Here is a 19,307-nt window from a genome sequence, read left to right as displayed (position 1 = left end):
TTAGTCTTTTACGTGCCTGTGTAAAGACAGGATGCCTCTGGATCACATTTTTAAATTAGACTGGTGACTGGAATCTACAGTAAATTACTCAAGCAACTGTTCTGACTCCATCATGGCCCGAACAAAAGCTCTCAACCCACTTCTCGAGTAAGTAAACAACATCAGCATTAACAAGCTCAGCACTTGATAGAGGGGTTGCCTGGAGTGGTAATGGTCCTCCACATCTATTGGATTAGAGAAAGGATGTCATTCAGTATTAATCTGTGGAGCAGTAGGCAGCCTGGAACACTAAGCACTCTGCTCGCTGTCTGCCTGCCTCGTCCCATTGTTCATCCTATGCTGTGGCCACTGGAAAGAAACCATACTTCCCAGAATGAATCTCTTCTGCTTCTCTCTGGTAAGATGTGATTCTGCTTTTCTTCTCTGTGGTTTATTGATCGACAGTGTGTGGATGAAACATGAACTGCTGGAGGGTTCAAAGGCAACATGTGACAGTGCATGAAGATCAGGAACCATGCTTTAGCCGCTTTCGGAGGGCCTTTAGTTTTGCTTCCTTACAGTGAAGAAGTCAAGTCAGTGTGTTGTGTATTATGGCTTACATTGGTAGCTCTTGCATTAAAGATAAACTATTTATTACAATATCTCATTCAATTTCATTTGAATTATTTTATTTATAAAACAAAAACATTCACTGTAGAAAATTATATGATCAGAAGTTATAACAACTTATGTTTTTATTGCTTTAACTCATCAAAATAAGTTAAGCAATTTTCTAACTTTTTTTTTTTATAAGTTATAAAAGATGCAACTATTTTTTTTTCAGTTTAATGCAATTTAGGTTTAAAAATTAAAAATTTAAGGCAGCAACTTTTTTTTTTTACAGTGTTGGTGAAAAATGTCTCTGCCAGATGTTGTTTTGTGCAATATAGGATTAATGGTGGTCTCGCGTCACTGAATTTACGCTGCTCAGATTTTCCATAAGCATTAAGCAATATAATGCTTCTGGTTATTTGTTATTCTGCTTCTTATCTTTTGCGCAAATGGATTTGCACTCGAATGCACTATAAAATAATAAAATGCTAAACTATATGTGCCATTCTACAGAAATGGTTCAAAGTCAGAGTTGGAAACGTCTTGAATTTTGAATGTGTGCAAATTGTATAATATCCAAGGTACACATTTCTGTACACATTGTGCAGTTAATGATCATATTGTATTTTCAGAAAGTTTTGGAATATTTTTCCTCTCCCCAGATTTGTCGCTACCGAAACACAATAATAAATAATTTAATAAGAAGGCTTATATTGACCTATTAATATTTTTTTTACATCTACCTTGTAAATATATTTTTTGCTATTTAAAAAAAAAGTTTTCACATGGTACATCAATAACATTTACAATTTTAACAATATTTCAAGTGTAATTTATAAGATTTGTTGTATTTTGAACCCAAAAAACTTTGTAAAAAGTTAATCATACTGATTTCAAAGTTAAGGATTCATTAATTTGAATATACATTGAACCAAACACTATAATAACATCTTAGTTGATAATTCAGTATACTTTATTATAGACAAAACATGCATGTTTCGGTCGCGACGGCACATTTTCTGTAGTGACAGTAATGTTTTGGTAACGACCACATCAGATTACAGAATTTTTACTCGCATACTAAAACACACTAATATACTAATGATTTGCATAACTGTACAAAATTTTGTTTATTTCCCCCAAATAAATGATATTGTGTTCCCTTTTGTCACTACCAAAACAATGATGGCATGTTTCGGTCATGACTGTTTCGGTAGTGACAATTTAAGATACTTCTGAACCTAGTTCAAAGATGATAACCAGCACATGGTTACCTAGCACAGTTCTGAACAGTTGTACACACACAAAAACAAAATTTTATCGAATAACACACAAAAAAAACATGATGTCACAACCGAAACTTTAACCATGTTTCGGTAGTGACTGTTTCGGTAGTGACAATTTAAGATATTTTCTGAGCCTAGTTCAAAGATGATAACCAGCACATGGTTACCTAGCACAGTTCTGAACAGTTGTACACACATAAAAACTAAATTTTATGGAATTACACCCAAAAAAGTTTGCTTAATTGCAGAAAAAAATGTGTTTGGTAGTGACGTCCCTTAAAGTTACACACAGATTTTCAGACTTTTGAACACATTTCCCTCAACATGATGGTATACCTATATCTATAATGAAAGAGAGGCTATAAGAGGCACACAATGGAGTCTCAGCCAATGGACTTAAACACAGTGTTTTGGTAGTGACGTGAAAATGCGGGACACATTTTTTTTTACATAAAGTTTCATGATTTAAATATAAAATAAATGTTTTTTTTTTTTTTACTTTACTTTTTAAAAGAAATCAAAAAGATATTTTTAAAAACAACAATGGAAAAAAATTTAAACAGATATTTTAATATCATTTTCACAAGTTGAAATTTTCACAAAGTTTTCATGCCTTTTGGCCGGTCATTTGCTTGACATTGCCGTTTTGTGGGCCTGAAAACGCAAACTTTTGAAAACGGACAGAAATGCGAATTTGTGAAAACTGTGACATCATGCCCAATGCATATTATGTGTTCAGTCGTATACGTTCAGTCTATAAACCTTATTCAAAGCAGGGCCATTACAGGTTTAAAAGCGAGGCTGTGAGGGAAAGTCTAAAGCCGCGTACACACTTAACGACTATAAGGCCGATTATGAATGTAATTTGATACTATGACTGATCATGCCCAAACGCACCGAGTTGCGTACAGTCGGTGTTTAAAATCAGCTCCAGTTGTTGGAAACAGTCTGTAAGTGTGTTCAGTTCAGTCATGGAATGTTTCAGCTAGTCGTTAAGTGTGTACCTGGCATTATTGTGTTTTCAATGGCATCTGTTGTATAAAGCTCCTAGATCAATCAGAATTCTTTTCACATTTTTCCACAGCTCATATTTCAGAGTTTTTTTGTTCTACTAAAATTTCTTGGAAATATATTTTTGCAGTGTTTCGTCAGCAGAACAATTCAAAAACACATTACATAACTGTACAACCCAATGAAGAGATGCATGTCTATCCCACACAGCCTCCCTTTTATTCCCTTTAAAAAATAAAGATGGCGCTGCTGTGAATAAGGTCTATATTCGTGTAATGTTTTTTTACAAAGGGACATCGCCAACTACTGGCCTGGCATGGCATGCATAATACAGCAGTTTTAGTCGTTTTCGCAGATCCATGTGAACATTGTCGTGTAAACATACCCTTCAGGGTCTTCAGTGGGGTCTGTGACTCTTAGTGGAATTGGTGGTTGTACTGCAGTACTTATTTGATCTCAAACTAATTTTTGTTAAAAAAAAATTGCTTTAAACTAAAATACAGCATGAATTTAGTTTAAACCAAGGTTAAAGTTGAGAATCTTAAATTTAAGATACATTTTTCACATTTGAGAAAGTGAAATTAAAGTGTACCTATATATGGATTTTTTAAATATAACAATATATGCAAATACATTCATATATTACTTATATTAATAAAATACTATATTCTGGTTAATAAAGGCTAGGCTTAAAAGCAACACTCAGACCTGGCTTCACAGACAGGGCTTAGATTAAGCCAGGATTATTGGCCTTAGTTCAATAAGGACATTAAAGTAGCTGTTATAATCATGCCTTAGAAAAAACATTACTTGTTCGCAACTTGAGACAAAACAATGGGACTGACATATTTTAAGACTAGCTTAAGCCTTGTCTGTGAAACCAGGGGTTCATTTTATATAAGGTATGTTGTAAATAACAAGGTCCGTCTCTCTGTCCACCAAGGGGATAAAGACCCGTGTAATAAGTACACTGTACTTAACGTTATTAGCTTATTAGCAGCACAGATTGTTAGTGACATGTTTTGTTTTTTTGTAGGAGGGCTCGATGGACAGCCTGTACGAGGCCGTGCAGGAGTCCTGTGAGGCTCAGGTGTACACCATCCCCAGCAGGTCCCACAGTCCAGCTGTTCTCTTAGATGACACCACCAACAGGAAGAGCGCAGGGCGTTCCATCTCCATGGTAACTATACAAATGACTGCTGGAATGTTGCATGCATACTGCACTGTCATGGGAAATGTATCAGCCATCTGGATCCACGCTATAACAGTGCTGTGGACATCATGAGCTTCCATTAAAAGAAAAGCTGCTACTAACTGATTATACTGAAACCATATGGAAATATATTAACATCTATTTCAGGTCTGTTTGTGAAAGAGAGACCTGAAATGTTAGGCTTGCGTATTCTTGAGAACACGTTAACATATGCATGCATGTGATTTCATTTGAATACATTTCACATAAATATATGCAATAATTTATCACTATACTGCCTCATACTGTATTTATTTTCAGGAAATTTCTCAAATCAGTTCAGACAACAGTAGAAAAAAGAAACAAAGGTGAGATCGGTCTGTGTTTTTTTAGTGAAGTAAAGTAAAAGTGAAAGGACCCGTGTGGCTTCCATATAGCGACATATTGCAAAATGTAAACTCTCTCTGAATATTTGTATTTTATTAAATGTTTTCTTGTGTCAACTTTCAGGTCACTACCAAAGTCTGTTTCTGAAACCGATGCTTTAGGTATGTGATATATTTCATTTTTCTTCTGCATCACATGACCAAGCTGCAATAATGCACCCTTGTCGTCCTTGTCCTTTCACACTCATAAAAAAGAAACTAGACTGACAGGCAAACAAAGAAAAAGGTTTGTACAGTGTTTATCAGATCATTATATACATGAATGACAGGACAAACAAGATTGTCTAAATTTACTTCCCCCCCAATCAAGATTTCCAGAGTGAAAAAAAGTAAAAGCATGGAACATTGGTGGACCTTAAATGAATAAATCTCTAATTGTTTTGGTTTCCCTCCTGCAGATAATACCATCTGCACTAATTCTGGCTGGCCGGCTGCCAAAAAGCAGGAAGATTTAGTCCTCCTGAGGAACGATCAGAATGAAGGTAAAACCACTGTGAGGATTTGTAGGTTAAGCCCGACTAGATTTCATTTAGAAGACACACACAGGCAAGCAACAGCCGCTTAACATTGGCCAATCAGAAACCCTTATTGCGTCAAATCCCATTCACAGTGAATGGAGAGTGTGTACAACACACCCACAGTGTTGAGCAGTCTTCAGCTCACTTAAAGCACTTGCTTCTCCTGCGTGGGATTAATTAAGAAACAGCAGGGTCTTAATTGTAAATAGGGCACTGGAGTTTAGGGCACTGAGGACTTTCAATGACAAAGTACTCGGGTAGTTGACAAAATGTGTCATGGACTTTTTAAATCAACATTCAAGATTTTAGATTAAAGCTAGGATAGGCAATGTTTTTCATAAACACTTTTTCTTATACTGGTTGAAATTGTAAAAAATGTACATATATCTTCTGTGGAAGTCTCAGGACCAACATAATTTTCATCCAATCATTGAATTCGGTCTAGTGCAATGATAAGATGTCCTACCTGCCTGTCAACATATGTATTTACATACCTTTGCAGACATCACACGTCATCAGCATGTTCCATGACATGAGGCTCTCACTGTAAAAAATTAAATGATCATTAAGTTTTAACAACATGTGTTTTTACATTACATCTTTTTAACTCATCAAAATAAGTTAAGCAATTTGCAATTATGCAAGCAATCAGCAAGTTATACCTACAATATCCAACACATTTTTTAAGTCAGTTTAATGCAATTTAAGTTGAGTGACTTTAAAAAAAAAAATTTGAAGGCACCTTTTTTTTTAGTGCACCTTTTACAGTTCCTCCTGCACCAAAACGAGCTCATGCTGCATTCACGTCATGTCGTAATTACCGTAATTGACAAATGACAACCCGTTGCATTCTACTCAGAGCAGTTAACATCCTCAGACTCGGATTTATGCGTTACTACGGAGCCCGGGAAGTCACCTGTGGGGGAAAAAAAAAACAATCCTTGGCGACGTTTTTGCAATCCGTCCGCTCAGTTTATAAACCGTAGGCTACTCACGAATTCTCACACTGTTCCCTCGGTTTAACAAATCGTGCCCACAGATTAATAAACCGTACCCACGAGTTTCTAATCCGCACTCTCAGATTTGTAAACCGTGCCTTCAGTTTTTGCAATCTGTACCCACAAATTCATAAACCCTGCCCACGCTTTCGCAATCCGTTCCCACGGGTTTGTAATCTGTAGCCTACTCACGGATTTGTGGCTCACTCTCATTTTAGAAGAACACGTTGTTAACGAATCTTATTGTATATTGTTTTATTGAATATTAAGTGGAATACATCAAATTGACATACGTCTGCATGCTTAAAGTGATTCTCAGTTGTAGCGGGTATGGGTGGAAATTCTATAAGATTTAATATGAATGACGTGCATCAAAATCTTTTGTTTATTTGTGATAATCTTAGCACTTTATTATTATTTTCTAACCTGTATTATGACTGATATTTGACGAATTGCTTTGTTCATTTTTTTGTAAGTTTTGGACAAAAGCGTCTTTTAAATATGTAGCCTAAAATGTAATAATAATAATAATAATTATTATTATTATTATTATTATTATTATTATTATAATTATTCAATAATTATTCAACAATTATATTGTTATAAATGAACTATAAACGAGTTCACTTAGTAATACAGTAATATGTTTGTCATCAAATAATTTATCAATGCTTTATTATTATAGGCTATAACCTAACCTTTTACAGTTTTGGATAAAATAGGCCTAAATTTTTTGCATAATTTTTGCTTAAAAATAAATAATTCATAAATGATTTTATGAGAAACATATTACTGTCTTAAGTGAACTCATTTATAGTTATTAACTCAAATAATAATAATAATAATAATTATTATTATTATTATTACATTTTAGGCTACATATTTAGAAGACGCTTTTGTCCAAAACTTACAAAAAAATGAACAAAGCAATTAGTCAAATATCAGTCATAATACAGGTTAGAAAATAATAATAAAGTGCTAAGATTATCACAAATAAACAAAAGATTTTGATGCACGTCATTCATATTAAATCGTATATTCCACCCATACCCGCTACAATTGAGAATCACTTTAAGCATACAGACGCTAAGTTAAGACAAGTTAAGTGAAGTTAAGACAATTTGATGTATTCCACTTATTAAGTCAAGTCAAGTCAAGTCAAGTCAAGTCAAGTATATTTGTATAGCACTTTTCACAATACAGATTGTACAGCTTCACAGTATTAAATTAAAATAATACAACAAGGTTTGTTTCTAGTGGAATTTATTGATTGATAAAATTAAATATCCCCAAAATATCCCCAACTGGGAAAGCCAAAGGCAACAGTGGCAAGGAACCGAAAAACTCCATCAAGTGACCTAATGGTGACCTAAAACTCCATCAGGTGACCTAATGGAGAAAAAAAAACCTTGGGAGAACCCAGGCTCAGTCAGTGGCCTGTTCTCCTCTGGCGTTTATTAACTAGAGACAGGATTTAACTGTAAGATTAAAAATATTATATGAATGCCTGGCTGAAGAGATGCGTCTTTAATCTAGTTTTAAACTGGGAGAGCGAGTCTGAGCAACGAACAGTATCAGGAAGGCTATTCCAGAGTTTTGGAGCTAAATGTGAAAATGCTCTCCCTCCTTTGGTGGATCTGGATATCCTAGGTATGACCAAAAGCCTTGAATTTAGTGATCTTAAAGAGCGTGATGGATTATAGGGCGATAGAAGATCCGTTAAATAGACTGGAGCTAGGCCGTTTAGGGCTTTATAAGTCAGTAGCAATACCTTGTAATTAATACGGGACTTTATAGTATAACCAATGTAGTGATGTTAAAATCGGTGTTATATGATCATATTTTCTTGATCTAGTAAGAACTCTAGCAGCTGCATTTTGGCCTAACTGTAGCTTGTTTATTGAGGATGCAGGACAACATCCTCATCCTCCTAAATATTACACAATAAAACAATATACAATAAGATTCGTTAACAACGTGTTCTTCTAAAATGAGAGTGAGCCAAAAATCCGTGGGTACAGATTACAAACCCGTGGGAACGGATTGCGAAAGCGTGGGCACGGTTTATGAATTTGTGGGTACAGATTGCAAAAACTGAAGGCACGGTTAACAAATCTGAGAGCGCGGATTAGAAACTCGTGGGTACGGTTTATTAATCCGTGGGCACGATTTGTTAAACCGAGGGAACAGTTTGAGAATTCGTGAGTAGGGCCTACGGTTTATAAACTGAGCGGACGGATTGCAAAACCGTCGCCATGGATTGTTTTTTTTTTTCTCCCACAGGTGACTTCCCGGGCTCCGTACGTTTCTATATCAGCACAGAAGTTAATCTAGCAGTCAGGTACAAGTAAGAGCTCTGTTTACATTCATTATTATTGTAGGTCATTTAACACCATCTCTCGGCTCGTGGATCTTTGCGGACTCTGCTCTGGCTGTACGTGTCCATGTGTTTTGGACGAGGTGTGACTTTGGAGACGCTCCGAAGGGAGGGTGGGATCTTATGCTTTCAAAGCTAGCTTGCTTTTGCTAGCCTCTCTGAAATTGCCTACCCTACCTTTAAATGTATATAGGAGAAAAGTGTATATTTCATAGCTGGTCATCATTTATTTGTCATTTTACTGCCGAGGAATCATCCTTTTGCTTTTTAAATGTTCCTGTGGTGTGACACAGAAATGAACACAGGAAGTAAAAGTACAAACATTCCATGTTTTAGGTTCATAAAAGATGCATAATGATCTTAAAGAATAAGCCAATTCCTGGTTTTAGCTGGAGTATAGCAGGACATGTCAACTTCCCACATGTATTTTATGTCAACTACCCATTTGTTATATGTGATGCGATCTGGGAAAACCTGTCGGATGTCGCGCTGGGCCATTTTCAGTAAATTCCAAAATAGTTTGAATGTCAGTTTTTTTGTCAAATTTTTTTTTCCATTAAATTATTATTCTATAACATCTTTTCTCTTATCTCTGAAAATATCTTGGTAAAATTCCCTTGTTTAGTGCAGAAAAACAGCGATTTATAGTGTCAAGCTGAAAATACTCTCTTTCTCTAATGCATTCTATGCGACCATTTTCTCTAACGCCCGGCAGAGGTGAAAAAACAAAACAATCGCCGTATATATCCCATACACCTGTCCATCTCTTAACACTACAAAGATAGTTTACCTTTAAAATAAACCACATAACATGTACAGTGTGAATACATTCATTTGACATTCCATTTGACATTCAGATTAGTGACGATTAGTGTAGGCTTACAATCTTTTCACCATCTATTAAAAATAATAGGCCTATAGTGATTAAAATATTTGAACATTGTCTTTTATTAAAAAACCCACTAAGATAAACTACATTTAACACTAGCTGGATTATGTTACACTAATCAGGAAGAAGTGGACAGAATGTATATGTGTGGCGATCTGGAAAAACCCACCACATGGTGAAATTTTACCTATTACAGGTTTTGATATCATATGGAAGCTGGTATCAAGCCCTTTCCAAATCTGTTTTTATTTTTATCATAGCTTGTTGGTAGCAAAAGTTATGTTTATCTGAAGTCGGCCGATCGCTATGATTTTCTGGAACGGAATTTTGAGAAAAACAGGTTTAATTAACTGTCACCGTCGGGACGCTTCTTGTCCATCTCGCGATTGTTATAAAACTGCGTGACGTTATAGTTTAAACAGGATTGGCGCGAAATGCGCACTATGTATAGTGCGCATTTCGCGCCAATCCTGTTTCGGGCCAATCCTGTTTCGCGCCAATCCTGTTCGGGACGCTTCTTGTCCATCTCGCGATTGTTATAAACTGCGTGACGTTATAGTTTAAACAGGATTGGCGCGAAATGCGCACTATACAGTGCTCATTTCGCGCCAATCCTGTTTAAACTATAACGTCACGCAGTTTTATAACAATCGCGAGATGGACAAGAAGCGTCCCAACGGTGACAGTTAATTAAACCTGTTTTTCTCAAAATTCCGTTCCAGAAAATCATAGCGATCGGCCGACTTCAGATAAACATAACTTTTGCTACCAACAAGCTTCCATATGATATCAAAACCTGTAATAGGTAAAATTTCACCATGTGGTGGGTTTTTCCAGATCGCCACACATATAGGCCTACATTCTGTCCACTTCTTCCTGATTAGTGTAACATAATCTAGCTAGTGTTAAATGTAGTTTCCCTTAGTGGGGTTTTTAATAAAAGACAATGTTCAAATATTTTAATCACTAGGCCTATTATTTTTAATAGATGGTGAAAAGATTGTAAGCCTACACTAATCTGAATGTCAAATGGTTGTGCAACTTCATTTTAAGTTAATAATGTTGTTGAACCTGTCGGTATGGATGCACCGCATTTCCTTGACTAAGCACAGTAAAATATCCTGCGGGTATTTCCCCTCGTCAAAATACGTGAAGAAGCAAAACAGGAAATGAGGTGCAAAGCCACATAACTTTTCTCATACGGAATGAGCTATTTTGAGCTCTGCTTTGGTTAACATTTTTTTTAAATCTCATCAGAGATTCTGTAATGTCGTGGTTTTATGTACTGAAGTCGTCTGCTAATAAAATAAATGATTAAATAAAAAGCTAAATATTCATAGTGACTTTGTTGCTAAGTACTATTGCTTACTAATTCAATTAATGTGTTTAAATTTCAGATATAGTGAGAGCTGTGAGAAGAGCTGAAAGCCAGAAAATGGCTGACAGAAAGACCAATTCAAGAAACATACAGCAAGAGATGCCTGTCCAGGTCAGAAACCGACATTTTGTTTTTTAAAACACTATGATCGAGATTTAAAAAAAAATCATGGAAACAGTATATTTTAATGTAGCATTTTCTCCTTTTCTCTAACAATCAACATACACACACACATACATGTTTGCATACTTTTTCTATTTAAAATTTTCATTCTTTTACTGGTAGATTGTCTATTATGAGGGGTGTAATCCAAACCTAAACAGCAGACAGAATGACATGGTGAGTTCAAACCCTGTCCACCCAGGTGGTTTTGTGCCAGCTGGAATGTAACTGATCGTCATGTATTTCATAGCTGCCAGAACAACAGTTGTCCCCAAAAAGGGTATTGTGGTTGATTGTGTCTGTACAGATGGTTGGGTGTGGGGCACGTTCTACCCATGTAATCCCTTTGCCTACATTGCATTAAATTCAGTCGAGACTGCTAAATTTGTTTTGTGTTCACCAGCATAAGGGCCAGTGACAGCTGTAAAATGGCCAACAATTAAGACTGTGGAGAATATTGTTAGCATAATGAGGTTGTGGAATAAAATGCATACAATTATTATATTTATCTTATAAGTATTTTATTTTATATCAATTAAATTACCTTCAAAATTAAAATGTAACAATGTCATTTAACTATTTTCTCTGTTAACAGCCTGAGACAGAAAATGCAGAGATGACAGGAGGGACAAGGGTGAAAAAGGTAGAGAGGAAAAGCAGTCAAAGAGGAGCTCCAACACAAGAGACAACAGGTAAATTAACATATTAACTTGATGCAATAGCAATTACGTTTGTGGTGCAACAAAGATTTTTATTTAAAGCTCTGTGTCAATGTCACTGACAATGATTTGTTTTTTTTTAACGTCTATTGCAAAGCTCACATTAAAGGTGCCAAAGGAATGAAGCATGACATTGGGCAACAGTCACATAAACAGGAGACTTACTGTATTTCTGCTGACGGGTCAAGGGTCATGGAGACAGCCCGCTCTAGTAGGCATCGCTGGAGTAACCCCACTGAAACAGCTGTAAACTGGTACCAAGCCTACAACACCTGTCAACCTCCCCACAATGAACATCGTGTCCACACCTGTGACTGCGCTACATCCAGAATCCCAAGTCAAGGAGATAAAGTCAACGCTCAAAACATGAAGAGAGACTCCTTGCCCAAAGGAGTGGTGCGTTCCACAACCAATGTGGATTTCTGTGCCCCCAATGTAAGTCTTTTTTGACATAAACTACCATGCAGGGCTGGATTTATTTGATTAAAATACTGTAAAAACAGTAATATTGTGAAATATTATTTACATTTTAAATAACTGTTTTCTATTTAAACATATTTTCACATGTCATTTATTTCTGTGGTGGCAAAGGTGAATGTTCAGCATCGTGACCTCAGTATTCAGTGTCACATGATCCTTCAGAAATCAGTTTAATATGCTGATTTGGTGCTCAAGAAACATTTTTACCAAGCTGAAAACAGCTGTGCTGCGTAATATATTTTGTGTAAACCGTGACACATTTTTTTAGGAAGTTAAAAAGAACAGCATTCATTTTAAATAGAAATCATTGTAATCTTAATATGAGTTATATCTCATGTTTAACCACTATCTACATAAGAGCCAGAGGCAAATTTCTGAAGGACTGGGCAAGGTGAAGCTGTTCTCTGTGGGTACATGAGCGCTGAACGGCCGCTGGCCTGGAGTTCGCGTCTGAGAAAGCGTCTAAACAAATTGTGAAATAGGTGCTATGTTTATATGAGTCACATATTTCAGGTCTAAATAACTACATCCTCGCCTAAAAAACCTACATTCTTACATTAGTTACATTAAAGTTATAAAAAAATAATATTTTTGAGTACTATTATATATTTTTGAGTATTTCTCAAAAGTATTTCACTAGAGTATTTCTGAGTCCACAGAAACCAATCAGAAAACAATATTATGAAGCTGAGATGAATGACGATGTGCTTTCAATATCCAAGCTAAAAGTTTTTAGCATGTTTTATCCATGGTTACAGTGGCAATGACAGGATTTTGTGAGTAGCAAGTAAACACAACAGTGTTCCTTGTGCTGCTGTAAAAATCTGGCAGTCACTTACAGCTCCCCCTACTGTGTGGATCAGTTTCTTCATTGTTACATTTTGAATTCTGCTTTCGTCATTTGCAGTGTTTCCAGATTCATCTGTAGTGATTTTGCAACTGTTTCATTTGTCTTGATGTCCAAAGAGGTGGACTTAGAGGTTTTTGCAAAAAAAGCACACGCATGAACTTAGCTGATTTTGCAGAAAAAGACAGTTAAATTTAGTTAAATACCAGTGACTTGACTAGTGGCATTTTAGAAAATAAGGCATTTCAATAAGGGACTAATAACCTTTTCATTGCCATTAAAGTGAAATGACTGAACCTAAACATAGGAGCCTGTTAAAAAAATGCTAATTTAAATGAAACCATGTCAGACGGATCTGAACTCTTCTTATATAGAAGAGTATATATACAGCAATATATGTTGGTTCCATATCTCAAAGTCTCATAGCCTTTGCAAAGCGCTTAAATAAATTGAATTTCTATATATATAGTATACACAATCCATTCAAGCTTAATTCATGTGATAAACTCAAGCTGTTAACCTCCCATCAAGTGCTGAATGCCGATGTTGTTATTGCAATATACGACTCTCAAAGATTGTCCTGGCCTGCCAAACCAGTGACGTTTCCACACGCTTAAAACAATTCAGGGTAATGACTTCTAGTGTTTTCTAAAGGTATATATAGACAGTGTAAAGTTGATAATCCGTCCCTGTTTCCTGGATTCTCATATGGCTATCTTGTAAGGGTGAACTACTACACTGTATATCACTCTCAGATAAACTGAAGCAATCATAAAAGGTTAGGAAGGGCTGTTTGTTTCCAAAGGCTTGTGGAGCTGGAAGAAATAGATTATAATGCTGTAATCCTGGATTTGGATTTTACTGCGGCCGATTGCACACGGCTGGATTATGCTGTTATTGTCTGTAAGGTTTTCTTGAACACTATTGGTCAGTTCATGCCTCTTACAGCAATCCACATTAAGGTTTTGTTCATTTAAATGAGAAGTTTTCAATTTCAGTGCCTCCAGCGATGCCAACGTTATATTGCAAAAATAATGATTATTTTCAAATGGGTTTCCGGAACACTTACGCCGTCTTTCATTGGCCGCTCAAACAAACAGTCACACCCCCAAACTCACGCCATTGGTAGACCAAATGTTGCTGGTTTTGGCTTACTTATATTTGTATAAAGAGCCTGTGACCTACATGCTTTGCATATACAAAATACATAAGACGGATGTCAGACAAAACTCGTCGTTGTGCAGTTTTGCAAAAATTCCTTACTAAAAGTTGTGAAAGCAGACGGGAAGTATTTCAAAAGCTTGGGTCCACTTCCTTTGCGTGCAATGGAGCTTACTTCCCCTACTATAAAGAAACCAGATTTAGCAATTTGGGCAAAGGAATATTGATTAATAAGCTTTCAATTGACTATATTTATAGGTTTTCCTATAATGTGAAATGATGAACGTGACAATGAACATAAAAGTTATATGAAAGACAGTAGAAGCACAGAATCTTGCATTTATTCTACAATCTGAGGGCCTTCATGAAATCGATATGATGCAAGGAGGGTTCGATTGTGTAAAAAGCACCTCTATGGAAATTCTTTTTTTCTGTGTGTACACTTATGAATTTGTGTTACTCGAAATGACTGTGAAGTGGTAAACCACAAAATGCAGACTCAAGCATTCAGTGTTTTTTCCCCTGTAAAACTGATGCCTTGATAATAGACAGAGCGCGCATTGGCTCACATCCTGTGTGCTTTAAGGAAGTTCTTATGCTCGGTTGTTCTGCTGAGGCATTGCAATTTATACACTTGTGGAGCTGAGAGAAGTAAAACCGCTAGTTTCAGATCAGTTTCATTTTAAGAAAAAACCGAACGCACATCAAGGCGATGCTTCAAAGGGCTGCTTCAAATGCTTCAGACAAACCAAAAACTCTTAAACCTAAGGTAGGTTTTATTAATGTATCTTAATGGTACTAATTTGAAGGCATATTCAGTGTTGCCATATCCCAGTAGATCTGACACTGGAGCAAAAAAAAACCAACAACATCTTGACACCACATAACATTACTGAACAAGTACGAATGGCTTCATCTAGGTCGGATCTAATGTTAACTCAGTTTGCTATTTGTATGAGATTACATGGATTTTTAATTTAGATAATTATTTGTCATTTTTCTGTGGAAGAGCTGACAGGTTCTGAGCGGATTAGGAATATCAAGTGCAAGCACGTCAAGTGCTGTTTAATGACCTGAAGTGCTTAATGACAAGGACAGTATAATGACCATTTTTGTTTTATACAAAGTAATGTAGGCCTACATACATGTGCTTTGATGTTATATCTATTCACTGTTGCTGGCTTAAATTTTTAAGTACAATCAACTTGGATGTTTATGTCATTTCAACTTAAATTATGTTAAACTGACTTAATTTTTTTATTTTTTATTATATTATACATTATAATTATATATAGTATAATTATATTATACAACATACGAAAAAAGTTGAAAATTGCTTAACTTATTTTGAAAAGTTAAAGCAATGCAAAAACATACGTTGTCATAACTTATTGATCATATCATTTTTTACAGTGTTGTAAATGTGCTCTGTTTTATTTACCTGACACAGCGTTCCACCAGTTTTGGGAGATTTGACACGTTCAGAAATCAACACTCCCCTTCCAGAATTGAGGAAAATGGAACGCCTGAGGTAAGAAGAATTTGGATGAATAAGACACTTTAATCTGCTCTTAAAGAGTTTATGCCCCGTTATGATGCTATGTTTCCTCGTAAGATACTTCTCCCTTAACTGCAAAACAATCAGTTACAATTGTCTAATTGGCCACTGGAGAGATATACTTTTTTATATACAGACGGATTTATAAAACATATTGTGTTTATTTGTGTACAAAACAGGCAGAGGCTGAATCGACAGCAGAGAACTGTGAGAAACCAGGAAGTCTGGGAAAAAAGATGAAGGCCATCTCGATGACTATGCGTAAAAGGATGGGCAAGAAACACGTCAAATCCTACTCTGAGGACATGGTGAGTCACAATGCAAGTTCCTCATATAATTACTGACACTGATTAGGCAACTCATCAGCAGTTTGTTCAACCATGGGGAGACTGGGGGTTGGTTGACACATTTAAATGTATAAAGATGTATTATCCCCCTCATTAGCCTTGTTGTTATTATTATCTCATCTTATAAGGCTTATAAGTCTTATATAAATATAGAACTGGTTTCTATCTCTATTAGCTAACATTTATAGACCTATATATTTAAATTTCAATCTCTTAACTTTTTTTTATATATATATATTTATAACTTTTGTTTTTACCCATATTTTTTTTAAAAGTACCTTATTACTCTTATTACCCCAGTCATCCCTATCATTCAATCTGCAGAATAGATCATAGTAATATCCAGACTGATATTTTGATTGGTGCAGGGTGATGACACTGAAGGAGAAACGGAGAATGGGACTCCAGCAGAGAAGAGCTCAGACCACACCAGCAACTCATTAGAAAGCCTCTACAGTGGAAAGAGTTCGTCCAGTAAGTATCTACACACACATGTGACTGAATTAGAAAGTGTTTTGATATTGTAATCATACTCTTATTGTTTATATATTTATTGGCTCAGGTGGTGTGACCAGCAATTCAGATGTTTCCAGTAACAGAGACAGCCTGAAACTGGAGGAGGAAATGCCCTACACGGGACAGTTCTGTGGACGAGCAAAAGTTCATACAGATTTTGTCCCCAGCCCATATGATACAGACTCCCTCAAACTGAAGGTGAGCTGAATTAATCACCACAAATTTAAAACGAAAATTGCCAACAGGAAGTTAATGATGTCGGCGGTCTTTTTTTAGGTGGGAGACATCATCAGCATCATAAGTAAACCACCTATGGGCATATGGACTGGAATGCTCAATAATAAAGTGGGAAATTTCAAGTTTATTTATGTGGATGTTTTGCCCGAGAAAGAGAAGGAGGAAGAGGATGAGGCCCCGGAATTAAGACCTGTAAAAGTATGCAAGAATCCACGACCGAATACACTTCTGGAGTTATTAGAGAGACTGCATTTAGAGGTATAACCAGACTGGACATACATACACATGAACACACATAGAAACATAGAAACATCAAGGCCTATCGCGAACAGACCGAGGGGGAAGCTTAAAGGGATAGTTCATGCAAAAATGAAAATGCTGTCATAATTTACTCACCCACAAGTTGTTCCGAACCTGTATAAACGTCTTTGTTCAACTGAACACAAAGGAAGAATGTTTGTAACCAAACAGTTGATGGGCACCAGTATTTTTTTTCCCATACTATGGAAGTCAGTGGTGCCCCACAACAGGTTTGGAACAAATTGAGGGTGAGTAAACGATGACAGCATTTTCATTTTGGGGTGAACAATCCCTTTAATTATTTTAATTATTGTATTTCAAAGTATTTTGTTTTAACTTGAATCACAATTTTTTTTTTGCATATGTATATTCACAACATTTTGAGACTCTCACCCTTTGTACACACCACTATATATCAATCCTACAAAAAAAAAAAATCGCTCAGCTCCCATAGAGAATGATTTGAAAATGCCTGCTCATACAGTATCTACTCCAATGGACACAGTTTAGAATCAACTGCACACTTTTTTTGGCCAGATGTAATGTAATTTATATATTTCCATGATATACGTCCATGAGTTTGTCCTCAACTGGACAGTTTATAGCTGTATTGCAACTTTTTAATGTTTAAAATCTCTTTTGTCACAGGAATATGCATCTTCATTACTCTTGAATGGCTACCAGACAGTTGATGACCTCAAACATCTGAAAGAGAGGCATTTGATTGAGCTGAATGTGACTGATCCAGAACACAGACACAAGTTGCTTGCTGCGTCAGACTGCCTCTATGTCACAAGCAGTAAGTGTCAATACAACCAATTTGATTGACAGCTGTGGGCAAAACCATATTTTGGTTTTCTCTGTGTCCATCTCAGGAAACATTATGTCAGCAAGCCTCAGGAGGAAGGGCATAGATTCTGCCATCTTTGCATTGTCTATTTTTGTGTTTGGATGAAATTCTGCCTTTTTGAAATACTAGAGGTAGACTGTAAGTCCTGTAATATTGAATGTCACAACCTTATCTGTTTTAATTTAATCCATGGCGCTCTGTGCGGTCAGGAACAGACCTTTCCAGGATTAATTGCTGTTTGGATGTGGGCTCACTGTGTGAGCAGGTGGCACATGGTTGGGCTGCTCTGGCTGATATGAGTGTGGGATAATAACCAGGAAGACATACTGCCATTTAATTAACATTAATTTCATTTGGGTTTTTGCGCAAACCTGATTTGACTGGCAGAGATTAAATTAACGAGCAGGGGTTTGTATGAGAGATTTAACCTTTCTGTGCTTTGACCTACAGAAGACGGAGAGGGAGAGATGAAGGGCGATGAAGAGGAAGACAAAGATAATGACTGTCCCAGAGACTCGGGTTGTTTTATTCCAGCAGAGTGTCCTGACTGTTGAAAGGCTCTCACTAGTTATTAACTATACTCTCTCTATACTGATATAATTATTGGTAAACCTACAAACAGACACAGAACTATGTTTTCTTTTGTTATAATACGTGTTAGTCTTTCATTTAGATACTTGTGCTTTGTATTTACACAGTTTTGTTCAGCTTTGTGTTGATGTAACCTTTTTCTGTTCAATGTAGATGTCATTTGAACTTTTGTGCCACCATACTTGTGTGTGAGGAACTTTTACAAATGTTTATCATGACTGATTTGTATATAATTATAAAAAATAAATTATTTATTCTGCAGCTTTCTCTTGTTTCTAATTTTGGAATAGGTGCACACTGATACTGCGGCTAAAATTCAGATCATTAACTATTTGTTTCTCAAAATAACTTTTTGGTTTTGGTGGGTGTTTGGATAAGTTTCCATATGACTAGAAGTCCTGTGCTTTAAAAGGAGGTTTGGTTTCAAAGCACTTTCCATAATATGCAACTCCCCTCTCTGAGCTGCTGTCTATTATTTAGGCTACTGATATTATTGGATTCCACCTAAAATGTGCTTATTTTTGGAAAATGAAAAAGGAACGTTTTTTTAAACAGGTCTGTAAGAACTGAGATTAGGACAGGCACAGAGATCTTAATTATATTTAATTGTATTAATGCATAGGTGCGTCATAATTTGAATGACGGCACTGTCAATGTTCCCAATGTTTCCATGTTATCAATTTTACTACGATCTTGTAGCAAGAAATATGTTTGTGACCACATTTATTCATTTTACTTCTCTGCTCTGAAAAATATAGTATCAGATCAGAGACATATTATAATAAAGTGGACAACTATTTTTATTTGATTAATAATACTACTCTTTTTGTAAATGTAGGTTTGCCAAGAATTA

At 36.0% G+C, this 19,307-nt stretch overlaps 1 protein-coding gene across 1 annotated transcript; it reads left to right on the top strand.

The window, feature by feature from the left end:
- Window positions 1-287: 287 nt before the first annotated feature.
- On the top strand, window positions 288-18,714 carry samsn1a (SAM domain, SH3 domain and nuclear localisation signals 1a). The gene is made up of 16 exons (XM_084419325.1): window positions 288-397; window positions 3,925-4,068; window positions 4,402-4,448; window positions 4,591-4,628; window positions 4,925-5,008; window positions 10,706-10,797; window positions 10,972-11,025; window positions 11,444-11,540; window positions 11,665-12,002; window positions 15,506-15,586; window positions 15,793-15,921; window positions 16,329-16,434; window positions 16,523-16,674; window positions 16,753-16,971; window positions 17,662-17,812; window positions 18,314-18,714. The coding sequence occupies exons 1-16, from the start codon at window positions 374-376 to the stop codon at window positions 18,415-18,417; spliced, it is 1,860 nt and encodes a 619-aa protein (XP_084275451.1). The 5' UTR covers window positions 288-373; the 3' UTR covers window positions 18,418-18,714.
- The last annotated feature ends 593 nt before the right edge of the window (window positions 18,715-19,307 follow it).

The sequence above is a fragment of the Rutilus rutilus genome (genome assembly GCF_951802725.1).
Source record: "Rutilus rutilus genome assembly, chromosome: 9".
In the NCBI taxonomy this organism is placed as follows: Eukaryota; Metazoa; Chordata; class Actinopteri; order Cypriniformes; family Leuciscidae; genus Rutilus; species Rutilus rutilus.
This window is presented reverse-complemented; position numbering and strand designations above follow the sequence as displayed.

What these genes read in the sequence shown, in the direction of transcription:
- samsn1a (XM_084419325.1), top strand. Translation starts at nt 374, where the DNA reads ATGAATCTCTTCTGCTTCTCTCTG. An exon ending in GAGGAACGATCAGAATGAAG is followed by an intron (nt 5,009 to 10,705) that starts GTAAAACCACTG and finishes TTTAAATTTCAG; the next exon opens with ATATAGTGAGAGCTGTGAGA. An exon ending in ACAGCAGACAGAATGACATG is followed by an intron (nt 11,026 to 11,443) that starts GTGAGTTCAAAC and finishes CTCTGTTAACAG; the next exon opens with CCTGAGACAGAAAATGCAGA.